Source organism: Cottoperca gobio, chromosome 1 (genome assembly GCF_900634415.1).
Source record: "Cottoperca gobio chromosome 1, fCotGob3.1, whole genome shotgun sequence".
Taxonomy (NCBI): Eukaryota; Metazoa; Chordata; class Actinopteri; order Perciformes; family Bovichtidae; genus Cottoperca; species Cottoperca gobio.
In genome coordinates this window covers 7966733-7981424 of record NC_041355.1, presented here as the reverse complement: position 1 = coordinate 7981424, position 14692 = coordinate 7966733, and the positions used below count along the sequence as shown (strand labels likewise).

The following is a 14692-nucleotide window of genomic DNA, read 5'->3' as shown; positions in this document are numbered from 1 at the left end:
TTTGGTTTACTTACAAAATAATCTCTCAGAATAAAATGAGTCTTGCATTCCAGATTTTAAGAAAATATAAGAACAGGTGTATTTTCAGCAATCTACACCTGCCATAAAGCATAGAAACGTAAACATACTCACTCAGCAGAATGGCCACATTCAGAGTGTTGTTACGTTATATACTGTATTTTCATTAAAATGGATGTATAAGCATTTCAGCAGCATGATGTAGCTCATCTCATGAAAGTGCAGCAGGTTTAGTCTTTATTAAGACACCATATATATATATATATATATATATATATATATATATATATATATATATTATAAGATCATATCAAATTAATCTGTGAAGTACAAATACATGTAGAGGAGTAAAAAGTACAATATTTCCTAGAGGAGCATACAATTGAAGTACCTCAAAACTACTTAAAGTATATATATATATATATATATATATATATATATATATATATATATATATATATAGTGCAAATATATTTACTTTCCATTATTTCAGGTTCTGTCCGGATTTAATAGAGACGGGATTTTTTTCACCCCTTTCTAGTAAATTAACTATCCACCGATGTTGCTGTCAATCACTTTCAGAGACTGTTTCTTTGGTAGAAAGTCGTTAGAATGAACATTTTGAAGTTAAGATAGAGACATTCTGTGTTTGTATTTGGACAGTTTAAGCCAGAGACGGTTAATTGCATAACTTAAAGCATGTTTTGTTCACTAGATTAATTTCAGTTTCAAACAGCAGCAATACTTTGAGAATGAAAGTGCATGGGTTCAGATCAATAAACATTAAGTAAAGGAAACGATAGTTTTACTGTAAAGAAAAATGAGAGAGAATCTAAATCCATCAATGGGTTAAGATGAAACATTGTACTTGCTAAAGAATATTTAGAAAAGTTTGTAAACAATGTCAGACATCAGGCCGATAAAGGCCCGTGAGCGTATAATGGCTTGTGAATGAAGCTTGTTGAACCGGAGAAGAGTTCTGCGACGTGTTTTGCACCCTACTGTGTGTGTTCTATAAAGTAGAAATCACCGAGAGCAAGCAGACATCAAAGCTGAGAAATAAATAAAGATTCATCTTTATTCATCTATCTTGATTAAGGGTTCACTAATTCAACATATTCTTCCAAATATGAATAATTTATTGATGTTGTCCAACTTAATGCCATTAGTCTTTAACAAAAAGGCCTTAAATCATAAATTATGCCACTCTATTGGAGACGTCTTGTGAAATTACTCACATGGTGTTGTTATATTTGCCTCCTCTTAACACATACTCCCTTTTATAAACGCACACAGGAACTGGAATGTATGGCGCTCTTTGTCTAACTACCATGCAAAATTACCTGATTTATCTCTAGCACTTTCCGATGTCACACTGTCTGTGCTCGTGACAAAAGTGCCCCTTGTTGTGGCACACCAGATAACCAAACCCACCCTGCAACTCACAGCACCACATATAAAACACGCTCGCTCAACCTTTTGTCCCCCAAAAACAAAGAACTGCACTTTCTCCTGGCAAATGATGCCTTAATTGTGCAAGTTAACAAGCTTGCTCTTTTTTTCCCATGAATAACAAAGAGTTCGGTCCCAGTTTGTTTCTTTTTGTTTGTTGTTTTTGTTTCTTTAACTCTTTTCTATAGTGTGTTGTTGCACGCTTGTTGGACTGTTCCCATGCTGCTCCCTCTGCCTCCATATTTCTCAGATTGTCTGTGGCGGGCGGGCGTGCTCTACACGACAAAAACTTGACAAAACAACAGAAGAGGACAAAGAGCGAGAGAAGCATCGCTGTGACTGGAATGATGGTCCACAGTGGGATATTCTGTACAGTATTCATTATGTTTCCATTAATATCGTAGATGTCTTTGACCCTTCTCCTGCGCTTGCTCCTTTAAGCAAAAGCACACTGCTTCTTTTATCACTCTATTCATTTTTGGCTCAAATATCTCAGTTCTAAATGGAGTAGTGTTGAATGGGACATCTCCATGGATTTGCATAATCTGATGGCATTGCTGGTGAGCACATAGAAGGTTGTGCCAAGTGTAAAAAGGTGAAGCCCTCATCCCTTAGCAGGGGGCAGAGAAGACTGTTCAAAAAGCAACGTAGTTAAATTTCATATCTCAAATGTTCCGACTAATGTTTTTAGCCTGCCTGAGCAAGAAACAAAAACGTTTAAAATGATGATATCTATCTCCCAAAGGGTGTCTTTCTCTATGAAAACGCTCTTCATCACACCAAATATTGTCACCTTTTACACTCTGCGTTAGTTCAGTTATGCGCTCTCACCAGAATCACTCCCAGACAATCAAAAGGCATTGATAAGTGCTGTTTTCTTTTCTCCTAACAGACTCCATTCATGTCTGCTCTCTTCTTACAGTGCCCGTCATTCTTCAGACATCGCTGGTGCCAAGGCAGTAGGATGGCTGCCTCTCTCTGATGGGAAGCTGTTGCTCATGTGCTCTGGGTTGGCTGCCAAGTTTTGGCATTATTGGTAAGAGGGGGTGGGGGGAAGGGGGGAAGGGGGACAGGAGGGAGGGAGGGGGGAGGTGTACAGAAAGGGGGCCCTTTAAACCCTGTGAGATAGTGCTATCTGTTGTGGGAATGATCTTCATCCCTTTCCCCCCTTTTCTTAACACTCCCTTAACACTTTTACTGTTACTGTTTCTGTCTCTTCCTTCATTTGTCTCCCCCCCCCCCCCTGCTCTCTGTCTCCGTTTTCATGGAGATCAGACGACCATCCTGAGGTGAGCCGGCAGAGATCCGATGTTACTGGAGGACTTTGATTACCAACCAACACTGACTGTTGGATTTCTAACAGCTTGTGTACTTCTGCTTTGGCTTCACTCCCAAAGCTCGATCTTACCCCTCCTTACACGTGCACACACACACACACACACACACACACACACACACACACACACACACACACACACACACACACACACAGAGGCAACACAAACACTACACCATGGTAGGAAAGGAGGCACCCTCAAAGGTTTAGCTAACCATCTGAGCCGGACGTCGGTGCTCATACGGGTGCAAAGATCAGAACAGGAGCTCTCAGACGCTTACATGTCACTTATGGTTCCAGACAAGTGTGGACTTATGATCCCTTAAAGGAATAGTTTGTCATTTTGCGAAATAAACAGATAGATGAGAGGATTGAAACCACTCATGTTTGTCCATTAAAGCTTCAGCCAGCAGGTGGTTAGCTTAGCTTAGCTTAGCAGAAAGACTAGAAGCTGAGGCAAACAGCTAGTGAGGAGCAGCGACAGTGTGGAACAATGAACAGATGCATATCCTTAAAGCTATAACCTCATCCGAATCAGTATGTTGTTTTCTTCTGAATTGGCCCAATTCTTGACAAAGTCTCTGTAAAGTCTGGATGCTTATGGTAATGTGGTGATTCTGGGCTAAAATCTCATATTTCTTTATTGCTAAAACGGATTGCAAAGCACAATTTCATTTGGTCATCCACTGCAGACATAATACAAGGAATAATACGACGTCTGTGGTGATTATGTTGATCCAACGTTGCAAAGTTAAGTAATGTGGTTCCTTAACAAATAAAACACTTATTTATTTATTTTTACAATTACAATATTTGTTTATATCTTTTTATATATCTATAAGTGTTTTTCTTGTAAATCTTCCACTGTAATCTCAGAAAATATCAACAATGTTTTCTCTGTAATTTCTACGATTTTAATCATAGAAATTCGATAAAAAAACAAATTCTTGGAATATTAGCCCCGTCTCTCGCTCAAAACGTTTAATTTTCTAAACACGGGAAGAAATCTGCAGGTACAGAGGAATTATTTTCAATAGATATCAGCTTGTGTCAAATGCTTCCAGACTAAGTGTCTGTGTTGAAACAAGACAGAGGCAGATCGCTGCACTACAATGAAGTACAATGAAAATTGATTTTAGAAAATATTGGAATCAAATTGATTTAAAAATATTCTCACTGCACTTGCAAATGTCACTTGTTTTAAAAACATAAGACGTACGGCCTCCAATTACAAGCAAAACTGACTTTGTATAAAGAAGATGAATCATTGGGATCCTTTGGGGGGGTCTCAATCCTCAGGTTGAGAACCACTAGGCCACAGTATACAGTATGTATATAAGTATTCACAAGCACACGTTTGTACACCAGAGGAAACCCGTTCAGTATCTATTCATAATATTCCTGATAATGTGAAGGAATGTAACTGAATGAAAATGTTTAGCTTTATCCATGAAATCCTTTTGCCAAAATGATTTATACTTTCATTACTTACGCTGTAATTTGTAAACTGTAACGTTGCAGAAAACTAGGCTGTAGATTCTTTCTGCTTCTTGCCAGAGGTGGAAGAACATTTATACCTAAAGTACTTAAAAAGCAACTGTATAAAATACTCCACAACAAGTACAAGTTGAAAATGATTGAAGTGTTATCAGCATTATGTGTTGAAACACAGAATCATCCGGTTCAGTGTTACATTGTTGTATATTATATTTGATTATTATAACTGAGGCATTAACATCTAATCAGCAAGTTAGTGACATCGTTGGTCAAGGTGGACCTAATATCAACGACTTTATATACTCTTGGGTCACTTAGTTTGTAAAAATGTATAATATAAAGTAAAGTAACTTTAACTGTCACATACATGTAGTGGAGTAAAAAGTACAATACTTTACCTTTGAAATGTAGTGCATGTAATGGAAATACTGGAGTAATATTACAAGTTCCTCAAAATGATATATGAGTAAATGTACTTAGTTACTTTCCACCACTGTAACTTTCTACATATGGAACTAGATTGATAATAAAGTCCCGGGTTTATTTTCAGAAAATGACAGAAAAAACACGGTTGAACACAAAATAAACGTTTTGCTTTTTGCTCTAAACAACTTTTTATATTTTATGGAGGCAAAATTAATTTTGCATTTGATGAAAACTCTTTTAGAACCTGTAAATTAAGATGACCTGCATCGAACCTACGCAGGGAAACTCAAGTGTTACAGCAGCAGAAGGCCAGGTTACTTTTTTAACTTTTAAGAAGTGGAACACTAAATACATTAAGAGCATCTGCATACAAATGAATAACAGATATTGAAAACTATATATATATATATATATATATATATATATATATATATATATATATATATATACTGTATATATAGATGTTTTTGTAAATGGATGCAAAAGGCTTCTCAAAATAGTACAACTTACTACCGTAGCAGTTTTCTATTTTGGTTTATCGATAACAATCATTTTACATTTATAACATGATATATGATATAACATATCAGATACCGATAATGTCTTATTCCCCTCATCGTCTCTCTTTCACACAGTGATGAAACTAGTTTTATTCCCTTCATAAACGTTCCTAACCTCATGCTCATCACAGTCAAAGTGTAGACTCTGTGTGTGAAATGCATTTTCCTTTGACATTTCAGTGATGAATAATTTTTCCAAAAGAGCAGAATTGTTAATGTTCGCCATGTGATATTAATGCGAAAGATAAACAATCTCAAAGTGAAGCTTTACCACAGCGGCTCGGTTTACATGACAATAAATGGTCTGGAGTCCTCTTTTTATCCGTGCTCAATTTATTATTATTCATGTGATGTGCTGCAGCTAAATCTTTCTCATCTGGCTGAACATGAGTCTTTTTTTTTTGCCTTGTTCAGAGTCAGGATTTAAACCAATATTGGAGCTGCAGGGATCCAAGTATTCCCTGAAAGCCTTTTCTCTTTTATCTTATTGTCACTTTTCCATCTGCGTGGATACTTGTCTTTCATTTCTTTCATTTGCTCTCTTGTTGCTTGTCTTTTTGGTCAGGGGCTGGTTAATGTGGGTTTATCCAACCATCCAGGCGATTAATGTGGGCTAATCCATGCATCTGTACCCATCCACCCAGAGACCATTCTCCCACCCATCATATCTGTCCATATGTGTCAACTTACACATGAGGACAGCTACAGTACACCTTGCTTGTTGTCTTGTATGGTAAAGTATTAAGTCCTAAGTAGACACAGGAGAAAGGTATGTGTAATGGTTTATTTACTTCTGAAGGAAAAAACTGGGAGGAAAAAGTGTTTTCTTGAACTCCTCTCTGAAGAAACTTTGATTTCATGGTGTTGATTATTTTTCTTCGCAATCACTCAAGGATAAAGCTCAAGAGACGCAGAGATTGTTCCCCTTTCAGATGCACCACAATGGGGCTCCTTGGTTATAAAAAAAAACACAACAAGGAGTTTTCCACCCTGCTCCCTTTTTTTTTTTTTACTTCTCCATCACTATACAACTTACTTAAAGGAAGACAGAAGGAGCCTGGAAGCAGTTTAATGTATTCATTTAGACTCTGTGGTCACAGCAGACACCAGCTTGGCATAAACCATTCCCTTTTGATCCGAGTAATTCCTTATTCTGTTGGAAGCAAAGTGTCATTTCTATCAGTAACGTTTCCAATACGTCCTTTCCTTTAGAGAGTGAGAGAAACATTTAAAAGCCTTATGGTGTCACAGATCTCACACATTTAATGTAATGCTGCTTTCTAGGTTCCATATGGTTTGAATGAAGAAACAACACATGTTACATATAAACAAGCGCCAGTCTTTCCTGCATGAGATTCCATAATGAGAGTCTTCATTACTGATGAATAGTCACCCTCACTCCCCAAACAGGTGGAAGGAGTCAAACTTGGCTAAATTTCAGAATGAAAGATAACTTTTATCTTGTTTTGAACATTTCTTCTGTACCTAATACTCTCGATCCTAGAAATGCAACTTTCTTTTAACACAAGACACATCACAAGTACTTCTGTTTACTTCATTGTGAAACTTTGAGCCTTGTATGAAAATCTTTATTGACTTATTTTCCTTTTCTTTTTGTATTCAATCACAGTTTTGAATGCTAAGTAAGGGGGAGTGTTGGGTGAGTCAATGGTTTTGTTAACTGCAGGTTTGTTTAAGTCGGGAGCGGGTGGCCCAGTGGGAATCAGGCTCATGTCTGCCCCCTGGAAACCTGCTGTGACACCCATTAAACCCACAGATCACACCATAAACAAGTCTGTGGACCAGACTGAAGAAACTGAGTGGTAGTATGCCACACATAGTGAGCCTTTTGATAAAGTTTGAGCCCAGTCTGCCTGGTCCATATGATTCAGTTTACAATGAAAAAAGATTCCAAGCTGTCCTAATTTACTTTATAATTGACTTTTGTTCAAACACTTGCTTAGATGTTAATGTGTTTTCTGAATATTTCTACTGATCCGTAGTGAGTAAAATCACAAATAATTCATTTAAGATTAAAAATGTAAGAATATCTTTTCACCAAATTGCACTTTGAAATGTTTTTTCTTTCTTTTCTAATCCTTTGTATTGCTTCTCTCCGCACTGTATTCCCACAATAAGGTAACACGATTGTAATGTCTTATAATGTTGCTGCGGATTTACGCACTTAGAGCGTCACCTAACCACTAAATCCGAGTGTAAATCATCACAAAGAAAGTTGAGTTTTAGTATGAAATATTTATTCACAACATGTACAGAATCTATTTCCATCATTCACAAATATATAAATAAAAACATAGCAAAACTATTTACATGGCGTGTTGCGCACTGTGCAAACTAAACGTGTTTGCGTGTGTATGACCGATGAAGTTGAAATAGTGGTGATCGAGTCCCTGCACCGGTGACAAGTATCCACCGTGCTGCTGTGTGTGCGCAGAGAGCGGCACTGTTGGGTACGAGATGCCCGGGCTGCGGGTCGAGCTGTGCCATGAGAAGTGTCCCGGTGGACTCTGCTGGTACACGGAGTCAGACGGACTGTGGCTTTGGTGCTCCGGAGAGGAGTGCAGCTGGCTGAGGTAGTCGGACGGTTCTGGCATCGAGGCCACGGAGCCGAACACAGGCTCGGTGACCACACGAGATTTAGACTGTAAGAAGGCGAGGATCCGTGCGTACTTGATGTCTTTAGTTTCAGCCCTGTCCTCTGTGGTCAGGTAGTGCACCAGGTTCTTCATACACTCGTGGTATCCGTAGTGGAAGTAGTTTGCAAACTCAGCCAGAAGTTCACCTGGAATGAATCAAAGTAAGCAGCGATTACAACCCCGCAGATATGAAATGATACACAAGTCTGACGCAACGTAGTTTGTGTGCGTAAAACTGGACTCGCACCAAAATATACACATATTGTTTTATATTATAGATATATAATATCGGTTAAACAAACAATTACATAAATGCTAAGATATGTCAGAGTTTTACCTAATCAGCATTGTAGAAATGTGCACACAGTCTATTAACAGAACTGTGGGGTTGGGATGCGTAAAGTGTCGGAGCTCCGTGAAAAGTTGACTCACCTTTTTCTCTCCCACGGGGGAAATCTGCTGAGTGCAGTGCTCGGAGGTACTGGACTGTCATTTCCAAGATTTCAGCTTTCTCCAGTTTTCCAGAGTTCTACCAAAATATTTAAAAAAAACAATATTAGAAAAGTTTGACTGAAAATATTACATGAACAGATTATTCCTTAAATATTGGCGGATAAACATTTTCCTGCTAAAGTATCAATATTATAGAATACATAAAATATCGCTATAAGAACATATATATTATACATTTAACAATACCTGTTTTGCCAGTGCCATTGGTACAGTTTTTCCTAATTCGTTGAGGCATCGATTAATGCGATCCCGTCTTCGTTTCTCAATGACTTTGTGAGAGATAGGAGTTCTCTGTGAAAACAGGGAGAGAGACAACATGAGCATACAAAGATAATATAATACATCTCATTTACAGCTATTTTATACCAGAAATAAGAAAAATAAACCAGTGAGGAAGGTCTGAATAAAAAGAATTGCAGCTATGAAGTATTTTGGAAACTTGATGATGACATCTACAGTAAAACTCCGGGAGGATTTTGCGCGCCGCGCGCTATAAAGCTCCAGAGCGCGCGGTGGACATCTGCGCTCCTAAAGTATTCTATATAACTCTAATGCCTTATTTGGATTGTTTGAAATCTCTTTTAGTAAATTAAGCAAACTTTACGTCTTTGTAACCCAATTAATAACACTATATTTCCAAATATCCCGAAACTGTCTGATAGGATATTTTAAACCAGTAGCGCGCCATAGTTATCCTCTAAAGTGTGCCACAGAGGTGGTGGACAACATTCCCCCTCCACTAGCACGAAAATTACTCCAAATTGTAGTTGAACAATTTTTGATGTAAATACTGAAATACAAAATTCCATAAAGTGACTCAAAAGTGTTAAAAGTGTCGCGTAGCCAAAAAATAGTTCACTCCTCATAAAGCAGAGCGCACATGGAGCGCGTACCTTTCTGTCTTTCATTTTAGATGCCATCGACGAATGTCTGAAAACTTCTTAAAAAATCACTTCAGCTGGACGTTGGAGAGATGTGTTGCTCTTGCAGGAGATGAAGCAGACTGAGGTTTGAGGGGAAAGATGCTCCTTATAAAGGGATCATCCAAGGGACTCTGGCATTCATGGTGTAAATTATTCCATGGGATTAGAGCCATGCATTGGGTAAATGTGTGCATTTAGGATCAGTTAAAGAAATAGTAAAAATCTAAAGCCATGGGCTAGCAGGGGGGCAAACCTGCTTTGTTAATCCACGTGGCTGTTCAAAAGACACGTGATTACTTTTGGAATATTATTTGCATAGTAACAACCCAGGCGGGAAATAAGAAGTGAGCGTTGGGATCGCCTGATCCGACTGGGCGCACTGTGCGCACTGAAAACAAAGCCGGCGAAAAAAGAAACCCTCTTTCTTCCAACTCGCGTTTCTCACACGATCGCCTGTTTACAAATCCCAGCAAGCGATCTTAACTCTCATCCAAGCCGGGTCCGAGTTTTAAGGCCTGTCCAGTGTCATTAGAGTAATTAAGTAAGCCTTTAATAGGCTGTTCCGCCAAGTTCAGGGGAGATCTTTTGGAGACGGAGTCCCCCCGTTTGTTCTCGGCGTTTCTCACACGACTTGGTGACACGTCCATCTTTTATGAGAGATGGCAAGCTTTTTGTTTACATTCTTTATTTTGTTGGACTCCTCGGCAGGTGTGTGATTAGCCCTGGCACACGAGCGTCGTCTGCGTCAGGGCCAGCGTCTCCAGCAGCCTCTGGCACACGAGGGTTACCCACCACTGGAGACTCTTTGGAGAGGCTCAATTTGTATCCTATTATCCTATAAGAAAATGTCTATTCAGTCGAATGAATAGTTTCATTGGCCTAAATTTTAATAATGCTGTGAAAGAAAGGGAGAAATAAAGAAGAATGCAGCTGGTGTGAACGCGCATTATTCCCGTCACCTGCAAGATGGGTAGCCTGGAGACCCCTATTCATTTGCCTAATTTCGGTCAACTTAACAAACTTTGGGAGAAATTATACTGCCATTGTTATGAAGGGTGAAGCTTTCTGATCGAATTAACAGCATGTTTTGATCCGGTAAATGTCATTAGAAAGAAAGAAACAATCGCGTTTAAAGGGGCCTGGGTAATGCGCCAAGTGGAGACGCCAAAGCGCAAACTGCACAAAGGGTGCTAGTAAATGCCACAGGGGACTTTTGTACCCTCACATTGCTCAAGTTTTTCCCCCCAAACAAAGGGCATTATTTTATACTTGAATACATTTCATACAACAATTGGCTGTTTTCTTCAAACATATTTTCACAGCAAGGTTAACAACAGGGATATTGTGTGCGCTCCTCACAGATTCAAACTGCTCTCATGCGCCAAAACAGTTTGCTCCGATTCTTTTTTTTGTCACAGAACGTTTTAATCTCGAAACTTTCACCGTGCTTGGATATATTTGATCCTGTGAGCGATGTCGAAGAATAAAAAGCAGCGGAGGTTGAGAAAGAAAGGCTCACAAGACATCTGAAGCGTTTGGAGAGTTTTCAGAGCACCATGGAGAGAAAAGCGCGAGCGAGCGGGACGGGGGCATAAAATCCAATTACTCCACTGTGCAGTTTTAACACTTTTTACGTATTTGTCCTTTGAAATTTGGAGGGACTTGCGTGCTGTTGCTTTTTTTAAACTGAATTAAATACTGGAAGTTTTGGCTGACTAACTTTTAACGCCAAGTGTTGCGTCAGGAAGAGGCCAAATTATGCGTCAGAGTATAGTGTACAACTGTTATGTAAACTGTTTCCATGTTTAAATATTTTGTAAAAGGTCTGACAACTATGTGATTTTATAAAAAAAAACTTTTGATATATTTATAATTATAAGCTCTTCTGAGTAAAACAATTGTCAAACCACATTTTTAAATTCTATTTTTACGTTCATCTTTTGGCAGCCACTGTGTAGTGGTTCTATTATTGATATGATATAAAAACTGCTTTTTGTTTGAGAGTAGTTGTTTTATGAGCAATATTATTCTAATATAACTACGGGAAAAAAAGATTTCACTACTACTCGAATTTGACTGAGTTATTCAGAATGGCTGCAATATTTGTGCATGTGTAGCACAAAATGGCATTTGTATTCTTTATCGATTTTTTAATGCATGTCTTGATTGCATTGATCTATTTAGGCCTTATAGACACGCATGTGCAGTATGGTACTATACTAAACCTGGTAATAAAGAGGTATGGAAATAACCACAATCATGTATAGGATGAACACAAGTCACTGCATAACTCCAAAAATTACTTTCGTAACAATATGATGCAACAGGAAATACAGAAGCTTTAGGGATTGGGCTGCACTCATATGAGCATATAGAAATACTGTGGGCACAAATATTATATATTTTTTATTTTCTGCTGTCCAGAGCTCCTGTATGCTTAAAACCGAGATATTAATCATTCACTTTTAATTTGGCATTGTTGACGCACTATTCACTCTCTGTTAGACGTTGCTGATCAGGCTGATCCTGTTATTAGTGCATGATGTCACTTACTGTGGAAGTTAAGAGCATTTGTAGAAAAAATTAAGTAGAACATATCCTGTATGCAAAACATATACAAACACAGCAGCCAGTGTATCCTACTATTTCCCATGCAGCCCAGAGCAAGAACATATTACATCATATTAAAAATATCCAGATCCGTTAAAAGCATGTGAACTGAAATCAATCAGCAGTGAGATCTGTGTCAACATGAAACAGTAGATGGCAGATTACTAGATGTTTCTAAATTGTGTATTTGTATTAAGCAAATATTGCTCAGTGAATTTATTGTGATTTAATCGCTTGTGCACGTCTGTTTTTAATCTCCGGGGGTTTAATTATAACGTCAGTACAGCACCAGGCCGTTACAGGAAAATATAAACAAGCCACCAGCCAAGCCTAATTTGTGACAGCAGCTCACAGTGTGTGTGTGTGTGTGTGTGTGTGTGTGTGTGTGTGTGTGTGTGTGTGTGTGTGTGTGTGTGTGTGTGTGTGTGTGTGTGTTGTCAGGCGCTGCGCTCTGACCCGTGGTGACCTCTGAGGGTCCCGGACACAATCCTTTGGCTTGGTGCGCCACCCTCCGCCTGAACTGCAGCAGTTCACACGGTCCCCATTGAGCCCCTGGAAACGATCTAAGCGGAGTTCAGACTACATGGTTCAGCAGCTACAGGCCCCTTTCAGAAACAAATACAGCAACAACAGAGGCTGAAGATTTACTCATTAAAGCTTGTTAACATGTGAGCAAAGTATAGTGTATTCCTCTCACACAATGTGTAGTAATATATCAAAGTGACCGTACTGCATCGTACTGAGGGTAACACTATTATACATCACTATACACTCCTTAAATATTAACAGAAACATCATAGTGATTCATGTATATAGGAAGATGAAAAAAATGAACAATATAAACTCACTTTTTATCACCCAGACATTGGAATACTGATTTACAATAAGAAAACATTACTTAAAGTTCACTGTTTTACCACTGACTCGTGATAAACTAATGCTTAGTGGCGCTATTTGTCAAATTGAATGTGTTTGAAAGGATTTAAATTCTTTAAAAGTGCGTTTAAAAAATATAAACACTATTCATTTCCTTTTAAAGTGCAAAACAGCTCCCTCCGGTGGTGCACTTTGGGACACACTGAATGTTACTTTTATACAAACAGACTTTAACTAACTGTTAATTCCTTTAAAAACTATAAACTATAGTAAATCTCTCATTAATGTTACAGGAATATTTATGCAGACATTAGAACAGGAATCTGAGGTGTCAGATAACAAAAGTATCTCTTCAGGGAAAATTCATTCAGTAAGAGCATAAATCCTAGATTAAATAAATGATGTAACACACAACTGAGAATCAGGAGTTGTATTACTATTGTAAGAGATTAAATAGATACAATAACACTGGTCTGGACACATTTCAGGACATTTTTGGAAAATAGGATTTGTGGGTTGTATCCTGGTAAAACTGATATGCAAGTTGGACTTTAGATCTTCAATGTATAACCGAGGATTTTCCCTGACTATGAAAAAATAAAGCAGAGTAAGGATTTCCAAGGTGCATGGAGAAGCAATGATTCAACACTCCTAACCCTAGTATACAACTTTATTTTGAAATGTTTTACAAGTTGGTCTCACACTAAAGTTGTTCATTATAATGAAAAAGTTAACTTAATATGTTTCAAACTTTTTACAAACATGTTATTTTGTAAGTTTGGTTCAGTGGAGGAGCATCAGATCCTGTATTTAAGTAAAAGTAGCAACACTTCAATGTAAACATACTGTTAGTAAGTAAAGGTCCTTCGTAAAAAAAAAGGACTTAAATAGATGTTCTCAGGTGTAGTACTATTTAAAGAATCACAGTAAAAGTTATTTCTATTCAAAATGGCACCTTTCAGAGTGTTCATGTATTATATAATTTGATTATAATAATTTTACAACTACTGAGGTCAAGGTTTTATTGTATTTATTATAATAGCCGTTCAATTGTAATTTATTTTAAGGAAATTCCTCTGTGGTGAGGTTTTATAAGCAAACCCAACACTAAAATCTAATTAAAATAAGTATTTTTTTCTCCATTTCCCTTATAATTAGTAATAGATTACTTAGTTATTTCAAGGAAAAAAAGGTAATTTTTAAAGAAAGGAATTAAAAAGGCTGCCAGGATTAAAATTCCGATGAAGAAATAGTGAATACTTTATTTTTTTGGCCTAAAAATAGTCAAATTCAAAAGTACTTACATCAAATCCTGGAATTAGCTTGAATACTGTAAAACCCACCAAATGTTTTTAACTGAAGAATATATATTCCCCTAGAATTCTTGAAACAAAATAATCCAAAAAAAAGGAGGTAACCTCAGCTCCCTGCTGACAAAGCATCATATTTTCCTGCGGTAATTATATCTGTCAGTAAAAAAGTACAATATCTCCATTTGAAATGTAGAATCGTAACATATGAATACTAAAGTTAAGTACAAGTATCTCAAAAATTGTTCTTAAATACAATATTTGAGTGATTGTACTCTTATTTTTTGTTGTTGATTTGTTTTTCGGTTTTCTTTTGCTTATCATGTAGATTAACTACATACAGTAGGTTCTGCAGTCTTGTATATCACTACTCATCATGTCCTCAACTTGGATTTGACTGTAAGCTGATACTAGTTTATCAGTCAGAGTGTCAAGAAATGTTCACTTTGCCTGCCTCCACTTTACTGAAGGGTGGTGATGGTCTAGTGGTCTAGTGGTCTAGTGGTACGCCTTC

At 37.6% G+C, this 14692-nt stretch overlaps 1 protein-coding gene across 1 annotated transcript; it reads right to left on the bottom strand.

Moving 5' to 3' along the window:
• Nucleotides 1–7565: 7565 nt before the first annotated feature.
• Nucleotides 7566–9443, bottom strand: helt (helt bHLH transcription factor). Its single transcript, XM_029431428.1, has 4 exons — nt 9353–9443; nt 8646–8750; nt 8379–8475; nt 7566–8092 (listed from the first exon to the last, which is right to left on the bottom strand). Exons 1-4 carry the CDS (start codon nt 9377–9379, stop codon nt 7617–7619), a joined length of 705 nt encoding a protein of 234 aa, XP_029287288.1. The 5' UTR covers nt 9380–9443; the 3' UTR covers nt 7566–7616.
• Nucleotides 9444–14692: the final 5249 nt, after the last annotated feature.